Source organism: Equus quagga, chromosome 12 (genome assembly GCF_021613505.1).
Source record: "Equus quagga isolate Etosha38 chromosome 12, UCLA_HA_Equagga_1.0, whole genome shotgun sequence".
Classification (NCBI taxonomy): Eukaryota; Metazoa; Chordata; class Mammalia; order Perissodactyla; family Equidae; genus Equus; species Equus quagga.
Window position 1 is genome coordinate 111,494,761 of NC_060278.1, and position 19,978 is coordinate 111,514,738.

Sequence of the window (19,978 nt, forward strand, 5' to 3'; positions counted from 1 at the left end):
CTGGAAGGCACTCAGGAGACGAGAAAGCCTCCCGGCCCCATCACACATGGTGCCCGTGGACACTTTAACGTCTGTCTTTCGAGTCTCTTTTCTGTGCATAAACATATAATTTTTTTTTTGAAAGATTGGCACCTGAGCTAACAACTGTTGCCAATATTCCTTTTTTTTTTCTTTTCTGCTTTTTCTCCCCTAATCCCCCCAATGCACAGTTGTATATTCTTAGTTGTGGGTCCTTCTAGTTGTGGCATGTGGGATGCTGCCTCAAGGTGGCCTGACCAGCAGTGCCACGTCCATGCCCAGGATCCGAACCAGAGAAACCCTGGGCCGATGAAGCGGAGCGCGCAAACTTAACCCCTCGGCCACAGGGCTGGCCCCTAATTTTTTAAATTACAGAATTGAAATTATAACGTACGCAGTTACATAGAACATCCTCCACTTACCACTGTGACCGCTTTTCATGTTGTAATTTTAACTTGTATGTTCTTAAATGTTTGAATATCCCATAATTTATTAAACGGAGAGCCTGTGGTTGGATATTTAAACTGTTTCCATGTTTCCACCCTTGTGAATGATGCCTCAGTGAAGTTCCTACAACGAATATTTGCCTCCATCTATCAGCTCTTAAAGGTAAATTCTGAGAAGCGGGACATGTGGAACTGCTCTCCCACTGGCTGCTCCCTCGGCCACACTCCCTCAGCCCTCCCAACGGCCCGAGAGCACAGGAAGCTCAGAGCCGCAGACACGAGCACGTGGCATGCGGCCACGAGGCCTGGGGGAGGTCTGCCCGGCCGGCCGCACCCATCACACCTGGCAGCTCCAGAGGAGGAAAACCTCACGCTCTTCTTTACTCAGCCTCCCATCCCAGCGCCAGGTCAGCCTGGACCTGCCCTGCTGTCACCCTCCACCACACGGCCACAGGGTCTCCTCCACACGATGAGTCCAATTTTCTATTACCAACAAAAAGAGCCATCAGGCCACCTGCTCTGAGGTGGAGGTGGAGGACAAGGAGGGAGCTTTCAGGTTATTTTACTTAAAACAACTTTTTTGGAATGTATTTATTCATGGTTTCCATTCTGCTATAAACATGAAAATTAACATTTTGAATTATATATTCTAGTCTTCTGTATTTAACAATTCAGACCTACATGTTAAAAAAAATACTTTTCTCCATACAGAAGTGCTGTATTTTTTCCCTAGGAAAACAATTAAGAATGCACGGACATGAGAATGACTCACCCTTAGTGACCCTCCCGCCTACGCTGGGCACGACACATGCGACTGCAGACGGTCCACTGAAAACGCACTTTCTGAAGTTACTCTGTGATGATACCTTTTGGTGTTTTCTTAATGTATTAACTTCCTGTCGCTGCCATAATGAATTACCACAAACTAGTGGCTTAAAGTAACAGAAATCTGTCCTCTCACAGTTGTGGGGGCAGGAGTCCTCAGGTGTGGGAAGGGACGAGCTCCCTGCGGAGGCCCTAGAACCGGGTCCTTCCTGCCTCACAGCTCCCGGGGCCCTAGGTGTTCCTGGCCTTGCGGCGGCATCACTCCAGCCTCTGCTCCCTCTTCACAGGCTCCTCCTCTGTGTCTGCGTCTTCTCTTCTGTCTCTTACAAGGACACTTGCCATGGGATTTACGGCCAACTTTGATATTCCAGGACGATCTCATCTCGAGAGCCTTGATTTCATCTGCAAAGATCCTTTTTCCAAATAGGGGCACAGTCACAGGTCCCAGGGATGAGGACATGGACTTATCTTCGGGTGGGGGCACCCGGCAGTCCACTACACTCAGTGAACAGTACTGTGATCTCCGACGGACACTTTCATCAGCTACTTTGATTAAAATAACTTCACACTGGCCAGCCCTGAGGGTCTGGTGGTTAGGACGCGGCGCTCTCGCCACTGTGGCCCGGGCTCCTGGCCCGGTCAGGGAACCGCAGCCCCGTCTGTTGGTTGTCACACTGTGGTGGCTGTGTGTGGCTGTGATGCTGAAGCTCTGCCACCGGATGTCAAACACTAGCAGGGTCACCCAGGTGGACAGCTTCCGGCTTCCGGCAGAGTCTCCAGACTAGACAGACGGACCCGGCCAGCCACTTCCAAAGAATTGGCCACGAAAACTGTATGAACAGAGGCAGAGCATGTCTGATAGAGCGTGGGAAGGGGAGAGGATGGTGAGAGGATGGTGCAGAAAGACAGGCAGGGCGCCCTGCTGACACCGGGTCGTAGGAGTCAAGTCGACAGCACTGAATACAAAATATTATTGTTAAGAAGCCAACACTTCTAGAACTTGTGGTTTCCGGTCCACGTATCTTAGAAAAACCCTCCACATCATAGAGTGTCACTCTTATAAGCACTAATAACGCCTAGAAAACCCACATGGCAAGGGAATAATTGAAATACATGAAAAGGCACAAATATCATTAAATGAAACAGAGGTGCTCCACTCATCTGCCATGAAACTGGGCCCTTGGGCCTGGAATCGAGTATCCAGGACAAACAATGAGCTCGAATAACCAAGAATCAGGGTTTGAGCAGCTGGCACTGGATTATGGAAAACATGAAGCTCAGAAACATTCGGCTACAACTTTACAGAAACGTATCAACAGGAACACTGCTCAGGAGTGCGGCCTAACAAGTGGCCCCACCGCCACGGGAGGCGCACAGCCCTCCCGAGGTCTCCCGGCACCACACGTGACCCGGGCTCTTTGCGGCCACGGGTCCTCCATCCTGTCTGCCCCCCCGCACACTGCAGGAGAACCGGACCTGTCATGAACATCCACCATACAAGCGGACAGTCCAGAAACACTTCATGACCACATCGAAGACTCCAGAGACCACCAGTCAATCAAACAGGACTGGCAGGCGGCAGGGGTGCGACGGGGCTTCTCCAGAAGGGCACGCGAGTCTTGCACCACGAGACCATCCCAGGTTTTTGTTCTTCCTTCAAGTGAATTTCAGAAATGGATCCAAACGTGTGCCATACTTTGTTTCTCTATCTACAATTTATTAGGCTGTCACCTATTCTGTTAGAAGATAGTGAAGCTATGATGCATCCAAATTATCTTCAAAAGGCTTTAACCTAACGCGAAGTGCACACTCCTTCAGTGTACGGTGGAGTGGATCTGCACCCATGCAGGACCCACCTGCCCCCACCTCAGTGAGGACGCTGCACACTCGCAGCACATGGGAGGCCCCTGGCCCCTCCTGGTCAACATCCCCTGAGCAGTGACCACTCTGCCCTTGGTCACCATCATTTGCTGTATCTGCTGACTCTGCACATGTGGGATCTCACACTCAGTTCGGCTCTGTTCACTCGGCATGGTCTGCAAGCGCCCCACACAGCTGCTGGAGCAGCGGCGCACTCTCGTTTGCTGTTGCATCCGCCGCATGACTGCAGGACCAGTGCCTGTCCCACGGCTGATGTGCACCGGACCTGGCAGGCAGTGGTACCCACGTGGCTCTCACGCACGTCTTCTGGTAGACAAGGCTCTCGTTTCTGTTGGACGTACACCGAAGAGAGGAGTTTCTGGGCCACGGTGTATTCGTATGTTTGGTTTCAGCAGACAGGGCCGAGCAGAGCCCCACAGTGGCTGCACCAATTTGTGTTCCCACCAGCCGTGCATGAGCACTCCAGCTGCTCTGCATCTCCCCGAGACACAGCACTGCGGCGGGTCCCGTCCACCTCCGTCAGGGGTGGGAGTGCAAACGCCACAACGTGACTTGAATCTGCACTTCGCAATGACGGCAGCACTGAGCCCAAACGGGGGTCATTTGGACGTCTTCTCCTGTGAAGTGCGTTCAAGTCTTTTGATTATTTACTAAGTGGGCTTTTCCCTTGGTTTTCCTAGTTTTATGTATGCTGAGTATGAGTGCTTTGTCAGATATGTTTATTGCCAACATTTTCCCTAGTCTGTGACTGGCCTTTCACTCTCCTAATGGTGTCTTTTAGTGAAGAAATTAATAATTTTAATGAAGCCCACTTTACCAAACTTCTATTATTAGAGCTCTTCCTGAACTGCTTGAGAAACGTTTGCCCACCACTGTGATCATGATGCCTTTCTCCCACGTCGTCTTCTAGGAAACCTCGTGCCTTTACACTTAGGTTTAGGGTCCATCCTAAATTAATTTTTGTGCTTTGCGTGAGGTTGGAGTCAAGAATCATGTTTACCCTCCTGATGACCTCCAGTGCAGGCAGAACCACACACCGAGAAGACCATCCGCCGCGGAACCCCAGGGCCACCCTCCCACGTCAGGCACCACAGTCTGAGCCAGTCTGCCCCGCCAGTCACTGCAGCTCCGTGCGTCTTGCTACCAGCTGACACCTGTCCTCCATGCTCTTCCTCTTCCAGATTGCCTGGGCTGTCTGCCGTGAACAGGCCTCTTGCTGTCTGCATTCTGAGGCGTGGACATCTGGGGCCTTGCTGACCCTGGGGGGACAGCCCAGCCCGGGACAGGCCAATTCCAAGGTAACACATAACTTTCCTGCACCCACCCCCTCTACCATGCAGTCCTCCACTCTGAGTCACTAACTGCCCTAACCACCCTGGGACCAGACAGCCAGGGCCGGCCCCTGTGCCTCGGAGCGGCCGAGACTGTTCAAACAAGCCAGTCCAAGCCCGCTCACTGCCTCAGCTGTCCCTTCCAGGCTCTCGCCCCGTCTTCCCTCACTCCCCCTGCCTCCTGGCCGACCGCGTGCCATGCTGGGCCTCCTTTGTGCTTCAGTTTTGGTATATTGGGTATTGTGTTTTCAAGGAATTTGCCCATTTCCTCCAACTTGTCACAAGTATCGGCATGAAGTCATTCATAATATTCTCTTTCTATTGTTCTAATCTCTGCAGGATCTTAGGAATGATCTTTTTTTTTTTTAAAGATCGGCACCTGAGCTAACAACTGTTGCCAAGCTTTTTTTTTTTCCTCTCCTCAAATCCCCCAGCACATAGTTGTATATTTTTAGTTGTGGGTCCTTCCAGTTGTGGCATGTGGGACGCCGCCCCAACATGGCCCGACAAGGCGCCATGTCCACGCCCAGGATCCGAACCGGTGAAACCCCAGGCTGCCGCAGCAGAGTGAGCAAACCCAACCACTCAGCCAGGGGGCCGGCCCCAGGAATGATCTCTTTTTAACAGCTTTCATTGAAAATTGGCACTTTCCTCTATTTTTATTGATCACTTTTGATAAGAGTTTATTAGTTTCATTAATCTTTTCAACACACTGCCATTCGGCTTTGTTCATTTTTCTGTTGTACGTCTACTTTCTATGTCATTGACATCTACTCTTTATTTACTCCTCTTGCTTTCTTTGGGTTTAACTTGCTGTTTTTTCCCTCACTTCTTGACCCTCAAAGTTAGAGCCTTCCTTCTTTTCTAGTAAATGCTACTAGAGCCATAAATTCCCCTTTAACACCGCTTATGCGTATCCTTCAAGTTCTGATATGCTGTGTTTTCAATGTCATTCAGTTAAAGATATAATCCCCACTGTGACCTGCTCTTCCAGTCAAGGGTCATTTAACAGTACGTTGTGTGATGTCCTAACACTTGGGGATATTCTAGTATCTTCCTGTTACCGATTTTATAAGTTTAATTTCACTGAGGTCAGAGAACACACTATGATTTCAGTCCTTTGGTATTTGTTGAGACCTGAGTTACAGCCCCGATTGGTCTATTCTGTAAACGCTTCCTGTGCGCTTGTTTGGTGTAATGTTCAAATTGGTTAATTGTGTTATCAGCCAACCCCTCCGACCACAGAGGCAAAACTCCTAAACAAATAGCAAGTTGAATTCAATGATATAAAAAACAAATATGGGGCCAGCCTGGTGGCGTAGTGGTTAAGTTCATGTGCTCTGCTTCAGTGGCCCAGCATTCACAGGTTTGGATCCCGGATGCCGACCTAGCACTGCTTGTCAAGCCATGCTGTGGCGGCATCCCACATGCAAAATAGAAGAAGATGGGCACAAATGTTAACTCAGGACCAATCTTCCTCACACACACAAAAAATTAATAATAGTACCTCATGAGTAGATGGATTTATTCCAGGAATTCAAGGTTAACTTAACATTTGAAAACTGTGTTCAAATCTTCTCTGTCCTCATTCTAATATTCTGTCTGCTAGTCTATCAATGACTGAGGAGATGTGTTAAACATCCCCAGGTCTAACTGTGCGCTTGTCTCTCTCCTTTCAGTGCTGTCCACTTCTACTGCATTTACCTCAAAGCTGAGCATGCACATTCTGCATTGTGACATTTCCTACTGAACTGACTCTTCCGTCATTATGCAGTGTCCCTCCTGAGCAACACTTCTGGAAGTCGACTGTGTGACATTAATATTAACGACTTTCTTTAGTGTTTCCCTGGTTTGTCATTTTTACCTTAAACCTCTCTGTGTTCTTACCTATAAAGTATGTCACCTACAAACAGCAAACTTTTCTAAAGAGCAGGCTGGAAACGTTTTCTTTATATTGGTTGCTCCGTGCACGTGTAACAAGAGAGGATGGATGCAGCTGGTGTAGGCCACCGTCCTGCTGCCTGTCTTCTGTCTGTCCTGCACGTGTTTTGTTCCTGTATGCCTCCTCACTCGCCTTCTTTCAAACTAATCAAGTCTGATTCCACTTTTCTATTCATGAGCCTGTGAGCTGTCCTATTTTGGTCACTATTCACGTGACCTCACAAAGAACGCAGGAGCTGTGCAACAACCTCGCCTCCCCTCCCATCTTTGTGCTGGCAGCATCATGCATTACACTCCTTTTTCTGTTAAAAACCCACAGAAATGACCAGTGTTGCTTTAAACCATCCAGATCCTTTCCTGACTTGCAAGGTTACCCACCCTGGTGCTTCTTCAGTCTCTTCTGTCTGGGAAAATTCTTCTTCAGCCCGACGGCTGGTTTTTCATACTTCTTGTCAGCTGGCAAGGAATTCTCTCTGTCCTGTTTGTCTGCATGAAAGGGTCTTCATACGGCCTTGATGCACGAAGAATGTTTTTGCTGGGTACAGACTTCGAAGTTGGCAACTCTTTCTGCAGCTCTTCTGAGATGTCGTTCGTTGTCATCTGGCTTCTGTAGTTTCTGCTGAAAAGTCAGCCATCAGTCTTATTCCTCTGAAAGGAATGTTCTTTTTCTCCAGCTGCTTTTAAGATTTTTCTTTCTGTCTTTGGTTTTCAACAGTGTGACCACAATGTGCCCAGATGTTGTTTTCTGTTGTTGCTATTTGGTATTCATTCTTCTTGGGGTTCACTGGGCTTCTTGAATCTATAGACTGATGTCTTTCAACCGTTTTGGAAAATTCTCACCTGCTGTCTCTTTGGATATCACTTCTGTTCCATTTTTTTCTCCTCTCTTCTCTGAAACTCCAATGACACATAAATTAAACATTTTCACTATCTTCCATGTGTCTCTGCTTTTTTCCCATTCTTTTTATTTTCTCTGAGCTTCAGCACGGATATTTTTCATTGCTCTGCCTTCCAGTTCACTAACCTTATCTTACATTGTATCCAGACCATTATTGCACTATCTAATGAATTCTTAATTTCAAATATTGTATTTTCAGCTCCAGAATGGTCACTTGACTCTTTTTTTATAGATTCCAGTTCTCTTGAAATTCTCCATCTTTTAATCCATTTCATTCACCATTTCCTTGAATGTGTCATCAATATCTTCAAGTCCCTGTCTGAGAACTACAATATCTGACCTGGTGGGCTTTCTTCATTTGGCTCTGTTACTTAGCAGACACTGTCACTTTCTATTAAATGCCACATGTGAATGAAACAGCAGAGACACTGCATGCAATATCAGTATTTCTAAAGACAATTAAGGTTGTTTTTATCATTGTTTTCCTTCTGTCAAGCAGACAGATTCAGGAGGACTACCTTGACCCTGTGGAGCTTCATTCCAGCTTTTCTTGGGGCTTGTCCAAATCAGTCTTGGTTTCATTCCTAGGGAGTGACTCTCACTTCAGGGTGTGGCCCTTCCGGGGTCTCAACTGGAGGCCCAGGGTGTCCCCAGTCTCCTCGACCTCGCCTGGGCTTGGCCGCCCCATCGCAGCGCTCCATGGCTGCACCTCCCCACCTCGCACCACAGCCTCCCAGGGTGTGGTCAGCTGGGTTCTTGGGATGCTGCTCTGTGATGAGCTTGGAAGGTGAAGGGTTTTGTAAGCCAACTTGGGAGCTCATTCTCTGTGGCTTCTTGCTTTTTTAGGGATTTGCTTCTCAAGTCCCAGCTACCTGGGCTGCCCTGAAGGGCAACGTCCATCTCCCTGGCACATAACACTGCTGCTCCCTGCTCGGCCTCTGTTTCCCACTCCAATGTTTGAGAAACATGCCAGAGAAAATCCAGGGTGAAAGTACAGGTCATTCTGTGTTCTTCTCTTCTCTCAAGGACCATGGTCCTTCATGTCCCACCTGCACCAGCTGCTCTCCAGGATATGTGTATATGCGGCTTTGGTGGCTTTTTGCCACTGTTTCAAATAGTTTTTGCCTGGAGGGTAAGCCCAAGACAAGCTAGTCATGGTTGAAGCTGGAAGTTCAAAAAGTTTTCTGCAAAATATTTTCTTTGAAACAAATCAATGCCTTTTCCTTAGCACGTAAGTTATGTGCAACTGGCAAACTGACAATGATCAATACTGTACTATACATTTTAAATGCAGTCTAAATCGGTACGTGAACATCCCCAAGTGAGCACAAGGCGTCATTTCTACACACACCCCTACAGCACATGACTGACACCCACGTTTGTGAGGGCACCTATTCACATTTTGTGAAAATGGTAGATACGATGAGAAGCCCAAAATGAATTTTTAGACATGGAGCAAGTTTTGTGGCAGTAAATAGACCTAAATAAAGAACCACCCTTTTATTATTGCAATTCTCTGTGTTCAAGAAAGATTAATGTGGGGCCAGCCCGGTGGCGCAGCGGTTAAGTTCACACGTTCCGCTTCTCGGCGGCCCGGGGTTCGCCAGTTCGGATCCCGGGTGTGGACATGGCACCACTTGGCACGCCATGCTGTGGTAGGCATCCCACATATAAAACAAAAAAAAAAAGTAGCGGAAGATGGGCATGGATGTTAGCTCAGGGCCAGGCTTCCTCAGCAAAAAAGAGGAGAACTGTCAGTAGTTAGCGCAGAGCTAATCTTCCTCAAAAAAAAAAAAAAAAAAAGAAAAGAAAAAAAGATTAATGTTACATATCAATAAAATTTTTAAAAAACTCTTTGAAATCAATCCCTGAGACACAGTATTTCAATGAGAAATTCAATTAAATATAAGAGATACAATACCTAAATGAATCTGCTGAAAATTTCCTATGTCAGATGACTACATAGTTTTAAGGGACATGATGTTAAATGTAAGAACAAAATTGGGTGGCTATCTATCCTAAAAATGTTTCTTACATCCCTTATCATTTTGCCATCTACCACAAACCTATTTCTTTTTTAGGAGCATTTCTTTATTTTTCATTTGTTTTCAAAAGAAATTCAATTTATTTAAACTAAAAAAACCAAACCAACAATTGACCCATTTCTCCCACCCCCACGCCTGCCTCTGCAACCACCAGTCTGTTCTGTGTCTGAGCTCGGATTCCTTTCTTTTTAGATCCACATATAAATGATCACTTGGAATTTGTCCTTCTCTGTCTGACTCATCTCACTTAGCACAGGCCCCCAAGGTCCATCCATGTTGGTGTAAATGTTCGGATGTCATCCTTTTTCTTGGCTGAGTAACATTCTGTCGTGTATACACCACACCTCCTTTATCCATAATCCATCACAGACACTTAGGTCATTCCCACATCTTGGCTACTGTCAATAACGCTGCCGTGAACAAACCTATTTCTTTCGGGTACTACGGTAAATGTCTGACATCCTCTACCTGTTTGAGGAAATGGACCACAGCCCTTCAGCACGACAGCACAGAGACACTCCCCAGAACGAAGGCCTCCTGTGCCTGGTCCACACTCCATCCAGCCCAGAAAGAACCCCTCGAGGACCAAATGAAGGAAAAGCAGCCACGCAGCCTCTCACCCCAGCCTGGCTAACTCAGAACCTACACACGCAAGAACCTTGAAGTCAGGCAGTCGCCTGTGTTCCTTCTGCCACAGTGTGTCCAGGTTTGGATCTATAATCCCCCAGAGATCCCATTGTGACCAACAGAAAAAAAAGGGAGAGCTTCCTTTTCTCTAGAAATGACGTTCAAACACAAATGGGCACTGACATAAACCCACGAGGCAGCTGACCTCGCAGACGGGCAACACGCACCAACCGGCCTGGAGACGCCGCCCGCCTGGGGCAGGGGGCACCTTGACAGCAATGTCCTAAGCCTCTCTGAAAACCCAGCCTTTCTCCGTCTTCAGAACTCATTTAATGAAGATAAGACCAAGGAGCGGGGCAGGCAGAGGCTGCTGGACCACACGTGGACCACGCCCCGGCCACCGTCACAGTCGGCGGGGATGGGCATCAGACTGATGGGGAAGCTCCTCTCTCCAGAGACCCATCCATGCCCTGCTGGAGGGCGCGGCTCCCATTGTCCCAGAACCTGGCGACAGGGGCACCTGCTTCCTTCCGAAGCCCAGCTGCTGCTAGGCAAAAGGTGAGTGTCTGCCAGGCCCCAGCACCGACCACGTCCACAACCACCTGCTCCGCGTGAGCAGGCAGATGCGGACCCCGTACATCCAACGGAGGTGGACAAGCAAACGCAAGGCGCTCTTTCTGAAAAGAAGCAGTTTTGGTAATTCTCCGTCAACACCGTCACCTTCACACTTGGAGAGAGACGCCGTGTGATGCACAGAGCAAGGAAGTGGGGGCTGGGCTTCGTCCTCGGATCTTTCTAGAAAGTAATGGGGTCAGAGTGATTGGGTTCCTCTCCCCATGGATGGTGCGTGCTTTTCTGCCTCTCCACTCCTGCTCTGCCCCCGTAAGTCAGCAGTCCTACACCATCCCGGTGAACTCAGCCCCTGTCGCCTAGAGGCGGGAGGTGCACCTGCCCCACATGCACACAGGCTGGGCACAGGGCCTTCACCTGGCCGCTGGCAGAGGATGCGAGAGTGACAGCTTTAAAGGCACACACCAATGCCTGCTCCCAGCCCCTGCAGGCTGCTCCCACCCCGACGTGGCTTTGTGGTCACCCAGTGGCCACTGGACCTGAACGCCAGGCCTGGCCGCAGGAGAGGCACATGTGAGCGTCCAGTGCTGAGCAGACAAAGGCACCTGTTCCAGCCTGTCCGGCCTCAAAGCCACTCTGCGCAGGGAGGCGTCTGAGTCCACGGGGACATTCTCCTCGTGGCTCCACAGCTGACTTCAGGGTACAGCTTTGGGCCCCCCAGGGGCTCTCGGGAAGTTCATCCAGGCCTGTGGGAGGAGCGCTGGCTGCACAGCGTGCTGGAAGAAGGACTGGACATCCTGGACGGGCAAGCAATCCCCACAGAAACCCACCCGGGCACCAGCTGGGGCCAACTCCAGAAGAGGCCTCACCACTGAGCCCAGGTCTCCAGGTCTCGAGAGGCGTCGATCTAGAACGAGAGACAGACAGGTTACAGGCCATCAGGACGCGGTGAAATCGAGCAGACTTAGAGCAGACACGTTCCGCTGCCTCCTACTCACCAGGTGCCCGTCCAGCCACCACAAGGACGACTGTCATGTGTCTGGAAAGGAAGGCTACAATTAATCCTCAGCGAGCAGACATTCAAAAGAAAACCCACATTAACAGAACACCAACACCCCCAAACCATCCTGCCAGGACAGACCACCTGGGAACTGTACTGATGTCAAAATCCAGAATATGTGGTCAAGCTCTTCTGAAAGATTTATTTTTCTTCGGGGAGACAAACGAGCCTAACAGACCTGTCCTCACATAAACACCCCGTGGCTTCAGGAGCAGGGAGGGAGCCGGCCCCGGTTTCTCTGGGCCCCTGAATGGCAATGGTCAGAACCGCCATCGGCAGGACCGGCTTAAGCCGGGTCAGCACCACTGATCTCGAGAAACTGGTGTCTTTAACCCACTGCTATATGAGTTGAACGTCTTTACGTGAGGGAAAACAACTCCTCAAAAACATTTTAATTTAGATATAAAAACCAATTTAATTTCATGTAACACATTGCTAAGGGAGAGAAGCAATTATTACTGCACACACTGACACTTCGTCCCCATGACGCAGGCTCTGTTTCCTGGCTGGGAACAGGGCGTGGAGAGCAGCTGACACTACAGAGGCTCATTCCCGCCCTGAGCTTGAGCTGTAGGGCACTGGGTCCAATGGGACTGGTGTGTGGGACCGGCGGCTGGTTGGCTGCCCGGGATGTCGGCCGCTCTCTGGTCTTACCTGGGCCGGGGGGTGGGGTCTCCCTGGGCTCGGGCTGGCGAGTCACCAGAGCGGGCCACCGGCTCTAGTGGAGGAGGGTAGAGGGGCCGGAGGGAGCCGCTTCCCTCTGCTATCGGCGTCCCCCCACGAGTGACTCGGGCTGGAGCCAGGCCCTGGGAACACAGGAAACCGGTCTCACCACGTGGACGGACGCCAGCTGGCGGCTTTCAGAGGCTCCGGAAGCGCCGTCCTGGATGTTCCACGGTGAGCAGAGCTGCCAGTGGAGGCCGGGTCTCGCTGGAGGTGGGTGTGTGGGCACTTTATCAGCTCGCCAACCCCAAACGCCAGGGGTCTCCGCCCGCGACTGCCTGGGTGGGGCCTCTCCCGGAAGCACGATAGCACAGAGGTTCTGCGCAGACAGTTGGATATGTCGCACAAAGGCAGAGCACACGTCCCTGCAGCGAGCAGAACCATCTTCGGTCACGGCCACACCACCCTGAGCACGCCCAGCTCGTGTGATCTCAGAAGCTAAGCAGGGCCGGCCAGTCAGGACGTGGATGGGAGCAATGATTCTGGAAAGCACTGCAAGGTATGTCAACTTGGCTTTTTACCTGAAAGTGTGGCAGTGTCTCCACCAAACACCCTTTCACGGGAAACTGTCTGAAGTTCCAGCATCAGTCCAGAAGCAGGGAAAGGTCCTTGATTCATTTTTAAACCCATAAGGAAATAGTCTTTACAGTGCAATCAAAACAAAAGCAGCCCTAGCCATCTCCACTCGCGTCCCCCACGCCCCGGACATCTGGGCAGCCAGCAGGACAGGAAGGCCCAGCGTGGAGCACCCCACCCACCTCGCCCCAGGCTCTCACGAGTCCGCCCTCCCGTGAAGAGCCTGAGGGGACTTCGCACGTCCCTCCCGTGAGGCAGGACAGCACCACCACGACCACGACGGCTGGGGAGAACCCTCCACTCTGTCAACAACAGTGTCGAGGGCCGCCCAGCTGACAAGTAGGACGATGCTCTTGTGGTTCGGGTTGTGGTGCGGCTGGAGTGACGGCCAGTGGCACTCACCCTCCTGCACCCACAGGGCTGCTGCGTCCTCGTTTGTTCCCTGAAATCACGGCTTCCTGTGTCCTCAGGGCGTTTTTCAAGGGCCCACCCAGATCAATGCACACCCACAACACAACTGGTAAAACAGGGCCATGTTTTGAGCCACAAATGATATTTTGAACAGGTTGTATTCAGCAAACAATGACCATTAACAGGTAGGATGCTGGCCCACTGCGGACAACTCACAGAGTAAAAGAATCAAGTTGAAGGACTCAAAATAAAAAGGACAAAAGTTCTCTAACGGAAAAAGCAGTCAAAGGGTGATGACCTAGTGATAAAACCGCCTGTGGATTTAGTAGCCAAGTCACTGTCATTAGACCCATGAAATAAGGACTCTGTTGTTCTAGAAGCTTCCAGAGCCATCCAGAAAGGATCTCTCCATACGGGCTGTTGCTACTGCCTGACCAGTGCTCACATATTTAATGGTTCTCTTAATTCTAACATCTGCAACTACTACCACTTTCTTCTGCGAACTTGCCGTGAGCGGCCCACCCTGAGCAGATGAGGCAGAGTCAGGGGCTCGGGTACCCCCAGCGCGCCCTGCACCGCGGAGCTGACACTGTCAAACATCACGTCCCTAAAGTATTGTCTTCTCCTCGATTCTCCAACCACGAGCCACGTCTGCTGGGGTGTGGGCCCAACGGGCACCCCAAGTATCGCAGTAACAAAAGGCTTGGCCCTAGAAAAGCTCACCATTAACAACCAGCCTGAGCAGCTGGAGGTCGGAGCCAGAAACAAGGCAAAGCCCCCTGCCCCCCACAGCGGCCCCCACACTCGCCGGCCCTCACACCGACCAGGAACGAGGGACGCCCTGCGACACAGCACGCGTCTCCCTCCCTGGGCCCCTCTGGGAGGACGTGCAGCCACGCTCACTGGGGCCGAGGAGTCTCCAGCGCTCTGGGAGGCTGGGGCGCCCGGGGAAGGGAGGCAGGGTGCGTGTGTTGCCTCTGCTCCGCCGTGAGGCCGTTTCTTCTCTCTTCAGACATGTGATCAGCTTCCTCACACCCACACGCCCGCGCTCCCCAGCCTGGCGGTCCAGTGGAGACGACAGCCACCACTCGGGCACCTGGGGCTCGGGGCACCCCCAGCTGAGCCCGCAGTGGAGCCCACAGGAGGAGGGTCCCCACGGGATGCAGCGGGAAGGCCGTGCGGAGCCTGAGACCAGGCTTGCTCATCACAACTGCCTGTCCGTAGGGGGCAAGAGGAGGAGCCATCACGCTCGCAGCATCTTCCCTGAGCAGAAACCCACTCCCCGCGACGGCATGTGTGAACCCATGGCTCAGAGACAAGCCACCAAGAGCTCCGTGGGCCCGGCACTTCCTCACACGTGCCTGCGACTCAGCAGAGCAGCCAGGCAGACACTGTCGGGCCCCGAGGCTCGGTACCCCCTCCTGATCTGGTGTGCAAACTCGTGAGTCGCTCAGCTACTCTTCATGCTCTCCGGGCGCTTGGAGAAGCCACCACAATCACATCTCAATCACGGGACAAGCGGCTCACAGCCTCCGGCCGCCTGCACACCCCCCGCCCACCCACCAGGGTGCGATGCCCGCTATGATGAGTGCTGACACAAAACTTTGGGAAATAAAGGTTTTTTCTGGATATTTCCAACTCTCATTTTAGCATATGCCCAGAAACAGGCAGATTTTACTTATGATGTCAGGAAATAATACTTTAAGACAACCCATTCCCCACCCAGTTCTCTGGCCTCTGCTGGCTAAACGCCGGGAGCCCACACGATGTCTCAGTTCAGCTCACAGCCCAACCGGTAAGGGTTCCGCCAACTTCTCACCCCGACTTATGGAAAACTAAAGGGCAGACTCTTACAAGAAAGGTGGGGAATTTAGAATACTAAAAGCAAGGAGGTTAAAACACAATAGCAATAACGGAGCACCAGACCCCACGAGCCGACCTCACCTGGCAGTCGGCACACGCACTGCAAACAGATGGGACAGGGCTCCCTTCCCGGCTCTCAACTCAGCTGCGACGGGAGCTGTGTGACGGCAATGACAACGCAGGAGCAGGCGTGGCTGCCCGCTCCAACGTCCAGACTCATGAAAGACACAGTGGACAGTGACCCACACTGGAAGAAAAAATCTGAAGACAAAAATCCACCCAGCACGGCCGCATCCTACAGGGTCACCACCCGCCCCATGACCTCACTCAGGTGCAGGACTCGCTGCAGGAGCATCTGGGCCTCTGCTGGGGTGGGACTGAGACAGAGGAGCCAAGGCCAGAGGCGGAGAAACCACCCAGGGCAGCCACGATGGGAGTACGTCCGTCTCTCCCTGCTCCGCAAGCTGCTTGGGGTTCCAGAGGCCCAAGAGCCAGGCCCACAGCCCACGGGTCCTACTGCTGGACCGAATGTGGGTGGAATCAGTGTTTGGGGGCTACCCAGGCCCCCTGGTCCCATTCCTGGGGTGGTTCCCAGCAGAGACGCACCAAAGGCCTCCTGGACATGCCCATAGTGGGGGCAAGGCTGCCAGACATGGAGACAGTAGGAAAAACGCCCACAAATCAGCCCTCTCCTTCCAAAGTCGTTCTCGATGACAAACACAGACCAGCCACGTGTGGGGGCGCAGAGGGGAACTGGGCCCGCCCCCCTGGAACTGATCACACACGGAGTCCACGCCTGAATTAGGAGCATCTGGAAGATGAAGCAGGCGTCCAGACCCCGAAGGGAGAACACTCCGCCAACCTCCCCACACGGCCACAGATTCCCAGTCACATCCCAGCCGCTCCTTCCCCGACAGCCACAAATCCTGTCCAGTCGTCCCCTCAGTGGAGGCCCGTTGCTGGCCTCATCTACGCAAATTCCACACGCCCCAAATGCCCTGGAACCACCTCCGGGACGTCCCGGGATCATCACAAGCCCAACAATTTCCACCGACAAGCAGGAGTGCTGGGTCCGCGGCAGAAGGGACTGATGTTCTGAGCGCTGATCATCTGCACTTTGCTCACGTGTTTGATGCTTTTACAAACGCTACTCGGCTTCAAATTCATACCTGTGTAAGCGATGCTACCCCCATTTTTCAGATGCAGAAAACGAAGCCTAAACACGTTTCTAAAAGCATGCCCAAGACTACGCAGCTAGTCAGCGCCGTGGGATGCTCAGTCCCGGGTCTGACTCCACCGCCCACCTCAGGCCCTGGCAACGGCTCTGAATCAAGTACACGAAAATAGAGAGAACGTAACGTCACTTTCCATTTTAGTCTTTATTAGCCACAAGTAATTTTCATCACTCCAACACAAAAACTGAGGATATTTTAGCGCTCATGAAAACAAAGTTGTAAAAATATTGTTTTTTAAATTGGAGAAAAATTAAAGATACACTTCCGAAATCCCCAACATCCACAGTGGCGGCAGATAGCCTCTGCTTCATCCACTGGCCCTAGAAAACCACTGCAGCCACACACACTCGCCCCCGGGGGCCTGGGACGGGGCGCCCCCCACGCCACGGAGAGAAACGGGGCGACACCTCGTTCTCTCACACCCACAATGAGCACCAACCAAACTCAGCATTTCCCCAGGATGGCCGGTCAGCGCCTCCTCCTGCAGGACCCAGACAGCCGCCATGCTCCCCGAGCATCCCCAACACAGATCTTGAGGACCTGCACCGAGGAGAGCGGCCCATCCCAGGCTGACACCTGGCAGGCACAGGCAGGTGGAGGTGAAAGCTAAAAGCCCTTGTGTCTTGGGAGAAGGAAGTCTCGGCTGAGCCCGATGGCAACCGCTCGGCCATACCCTAGCCGCTCCTTGGTTAGTCTGCCATCCGCTTCCGGGCAACTGGAAGTCAGCTGGAGACATTTACCTTATAACCTCCTTGTAAAAATTCATGTATGACCATCATCAGCTGGTGGAAACAGCGAGGACGGGCACCCTGCTCGCCCGCAAATGCACCGCGGTCAGAGCGGGGACCAGCAGGGGGAGCCCGCCGCGCGAGGCCCTCCGTCCTGACTCGCCGGCTCCGTGTGCATGCCCAGGTGCTCAGGCTGAGGTCGGATGCCCCATTTCAAGTGGGAAACGGTGGCTCCCCTTCCCGTTGCCCTGACAACCCGCCTCCTCTGTGCAGCAAGGCCAGCGCAGTCCACCCGGCTCCTGTGCGACCCCAGGGACGGACCTCAGGGGAGGTTGGGAGGGGACCTGAGCCACAGCTGGCTGTAAGGACAGACGCCCCACCCTCACCCCGACTCATCGCGGTCTGACGGCCCCTCTCGACGGAACAGAGCAAATAGAACAGGCGGCGCCTGCACTTACGGGCCAGGGAGTGCGCGCCCTTGGGCAGGTACTCCAGCAGCAGGGAGCTGTCGTCCCCCAGCACGTCCGCCTTGAGCGACAGCAGGCTGTTCTTACTCATGAGCGCCGCCCGCAGGTTGGCCACCGCGGTGGCCTGGTGCAGCGCGTCGTCCTTCTCCGGGGTTAGGGGTGGGCCCAGGTAGCTGGTTTCTCCTCCCAGGAGGCCCTCGTCCACGTGGGCATAGAGCTCCGCCCTGTCCCCGCGGCTGTCGGAGCCGCTGGCTTCCGTGCTGGTCAAGTCTGCATCTGGGGGGAGGAAACACACAGAGAACACGCAGGTCATTTTGAGACTCCAAGCAGGAAACAGGCACACTCAGGAGAAGCCAGCGTAACGAGCTTCCTGACACCCAAGCCTGTCCTGCCAAGGCCCCAGGACGGTGGCAAAGTCACAGCCCACACCTTGGGTTGGGGGCTCAACTCAAAACAATGGGGGCCAGCCCCCCAGGACAAGGGGCCGAAGACCTGATGCAGGCTCAGTTCTGGGCCGAGGGTCAGAGGCCGCTGTGCATCTGCAGTGTTTTCGTGTCTCAAAGAAGAGACGACACCCTCATGGACAGATGAGCCAAACCACAAGCTCCTGGAAAATCACCATGATCTCAGACCTGGCAAAGGGTTCTCAGACAGGACACCAAAAGCACAGCCACAAAACAGATAAACTGACTTCATCAAACTTAGAAACTCCGATGCCTCAGAGCACACGATCAAGAAAGTGAGAAGACGACACACGGAATGGGAGAAAATATTTGCAAATCATCTACCTGAGAGGAGCTCCCACCCAGAATACACAAGACACACAAACAACCGTGAGCAACGCTTGCCATCATTTGTCATCAGAAAAATGCAGCTCAGAACCACAATGAGGCTCCATCTCACACCCACTAAGACGGCTGGGATTGAAAAGTCAGATAATAAACATTGACAAGGGTGTGAAGAAATGGAACCCTCGTACGCTGCTGGTAAGGATGCAAAACAGTGCAGCCGCTACGGAAGAGTCTGCTGGTTCCTCGAAGGTTAAGTACAGAGTTACCATACGGCCCAGCAACTCCACCGCAGGAGTGCACCCAGGAGCCGTGAGCACGTGCCACAGAGAACCTGCAGCTGTTGTACCTTCGCGCTCACAGCAACATTGCTCATAACAGCCAAAACGTGGACCAACCAAAGGCCCATCTATTGATGAATGATAAGACGTGGTCCATCCACATGCTAGAATATTACACAGCCATAAAAGGCACAGAATGCTGGCACATGCTACAACATGGACAGACCTCAAGAACATTATGCTCGGTGAGAGAAGCCGACACAAAAGGACACGCATGGTAGGATTCCACTTACACAAACTATCAAGAAGAGGCAAATGCAGAGACCGAGGTAGATTGGGGTTCCCAGGGGCTTGGGGGAGATGTGACCGCTAGGGATAATAAAGATGCTCTAAAGGCGACTGTGGTGACGGGCGCGCCGCTCTGTGAATACAGTAAAAGCCACTGAACTGCACACTTTAAATGGGTGAATTGTAGGATATGTGGATGATGTCTCAATAAAGCTGTTACTAAGAGAAGGAGACGTGACAATCTCGAGTCATCAATTCAACAGACTCGACGAGCGCCGAGCTCAGACCAGCACGAAGTCAAGGCATGACCCAGGAGCTCCCCTCTGCTGGGGAGACGCACGGGACGAAAGTGCCCCAGACCGTGCTGGCCGGGCAGCCCCAGGAGAGGGCTGCTGCCCTACAAGGGCCCCTTGGAACACGCGGAAACTCGAGTAGTCTAAATAGAAACAGGCAGACCCTCCACGAGACAGAGGCGGGAGGGTGAGGAGGGACGTGCGGCCCAGGCACTGGCTACGCGCACAAAGGGCAAAGCGTGGCCTCTCCTGACAGGGACGGAGGGTGCCCGGCATGTCCTTTCCACTCCGTCACTGTCCTTGGAGAGGAGGGCGGAGAAGGGAGCGCCCAGGAAGGCGGAGGGTGGCACCAGCCGTGGGAAGGAAGCTGGGCAGGCCCCAGGGAGGCAAGAAAGGAGGCAGGCCACTGGTCCCGGAGGAAGCGAGGCGATGGCAGCGAGGGGTGGAGCTGGGTCCCGGAAAGGACAGGCACCCTCCTCAGAACTCCAGGGAAGCAAGGGGCAGCACCAGGCTGCAGAAGTCACATGACGCCCAAATGCAGCTCGGGCATCAACCTCAACATCACAGAAAGTGGAGACGGCCGGCCATCCTCTGCTGTCACAGAAAATTCTGGAAAATAGTGCCCAAGTCTGCTCACGCTGCTGTGTCTGCCAGTGTCCGGAGAAGTCCGGGGCAGAAGCACA

The 19,978-nt window shown here is 52.6% G+C and overlaps 1 protein-coding gene across 5 annotated transcripts in view; it reads right to left on the bottom strand.

The window, feature by feature from the left end:
* Positions 1 to 19,978, bottom strand: part of ZBTB46 (zinc finger and BTB domain containing 46) — a 50,559-nt gene that overhangs the window by 8,869 nt on the left and 21,712 nt on the right. For 2 of the 5 annotated variants that reach the window (XM_046678605.1, XM_046678606.1), the window contains exon 3: positions 17,637 to 17,921. In XM_046678605.1, the coding sequence (XP_046534561.1) occupies positions 17,637 to 17,921 (285 nt within the window). Of the gene's footprint in view, positions 1 to 10,248; positions 11,490 to 11,580; positions 11,622 to 12,455; positions 12,731 to 17,636; positions 17,922 to 19,978 lie in introns of those variants that run through there. The other 3 variants (XR_006891061.1, XM_046678608.1, XM_046678607.1) reach the window with 3 other exon arrangements.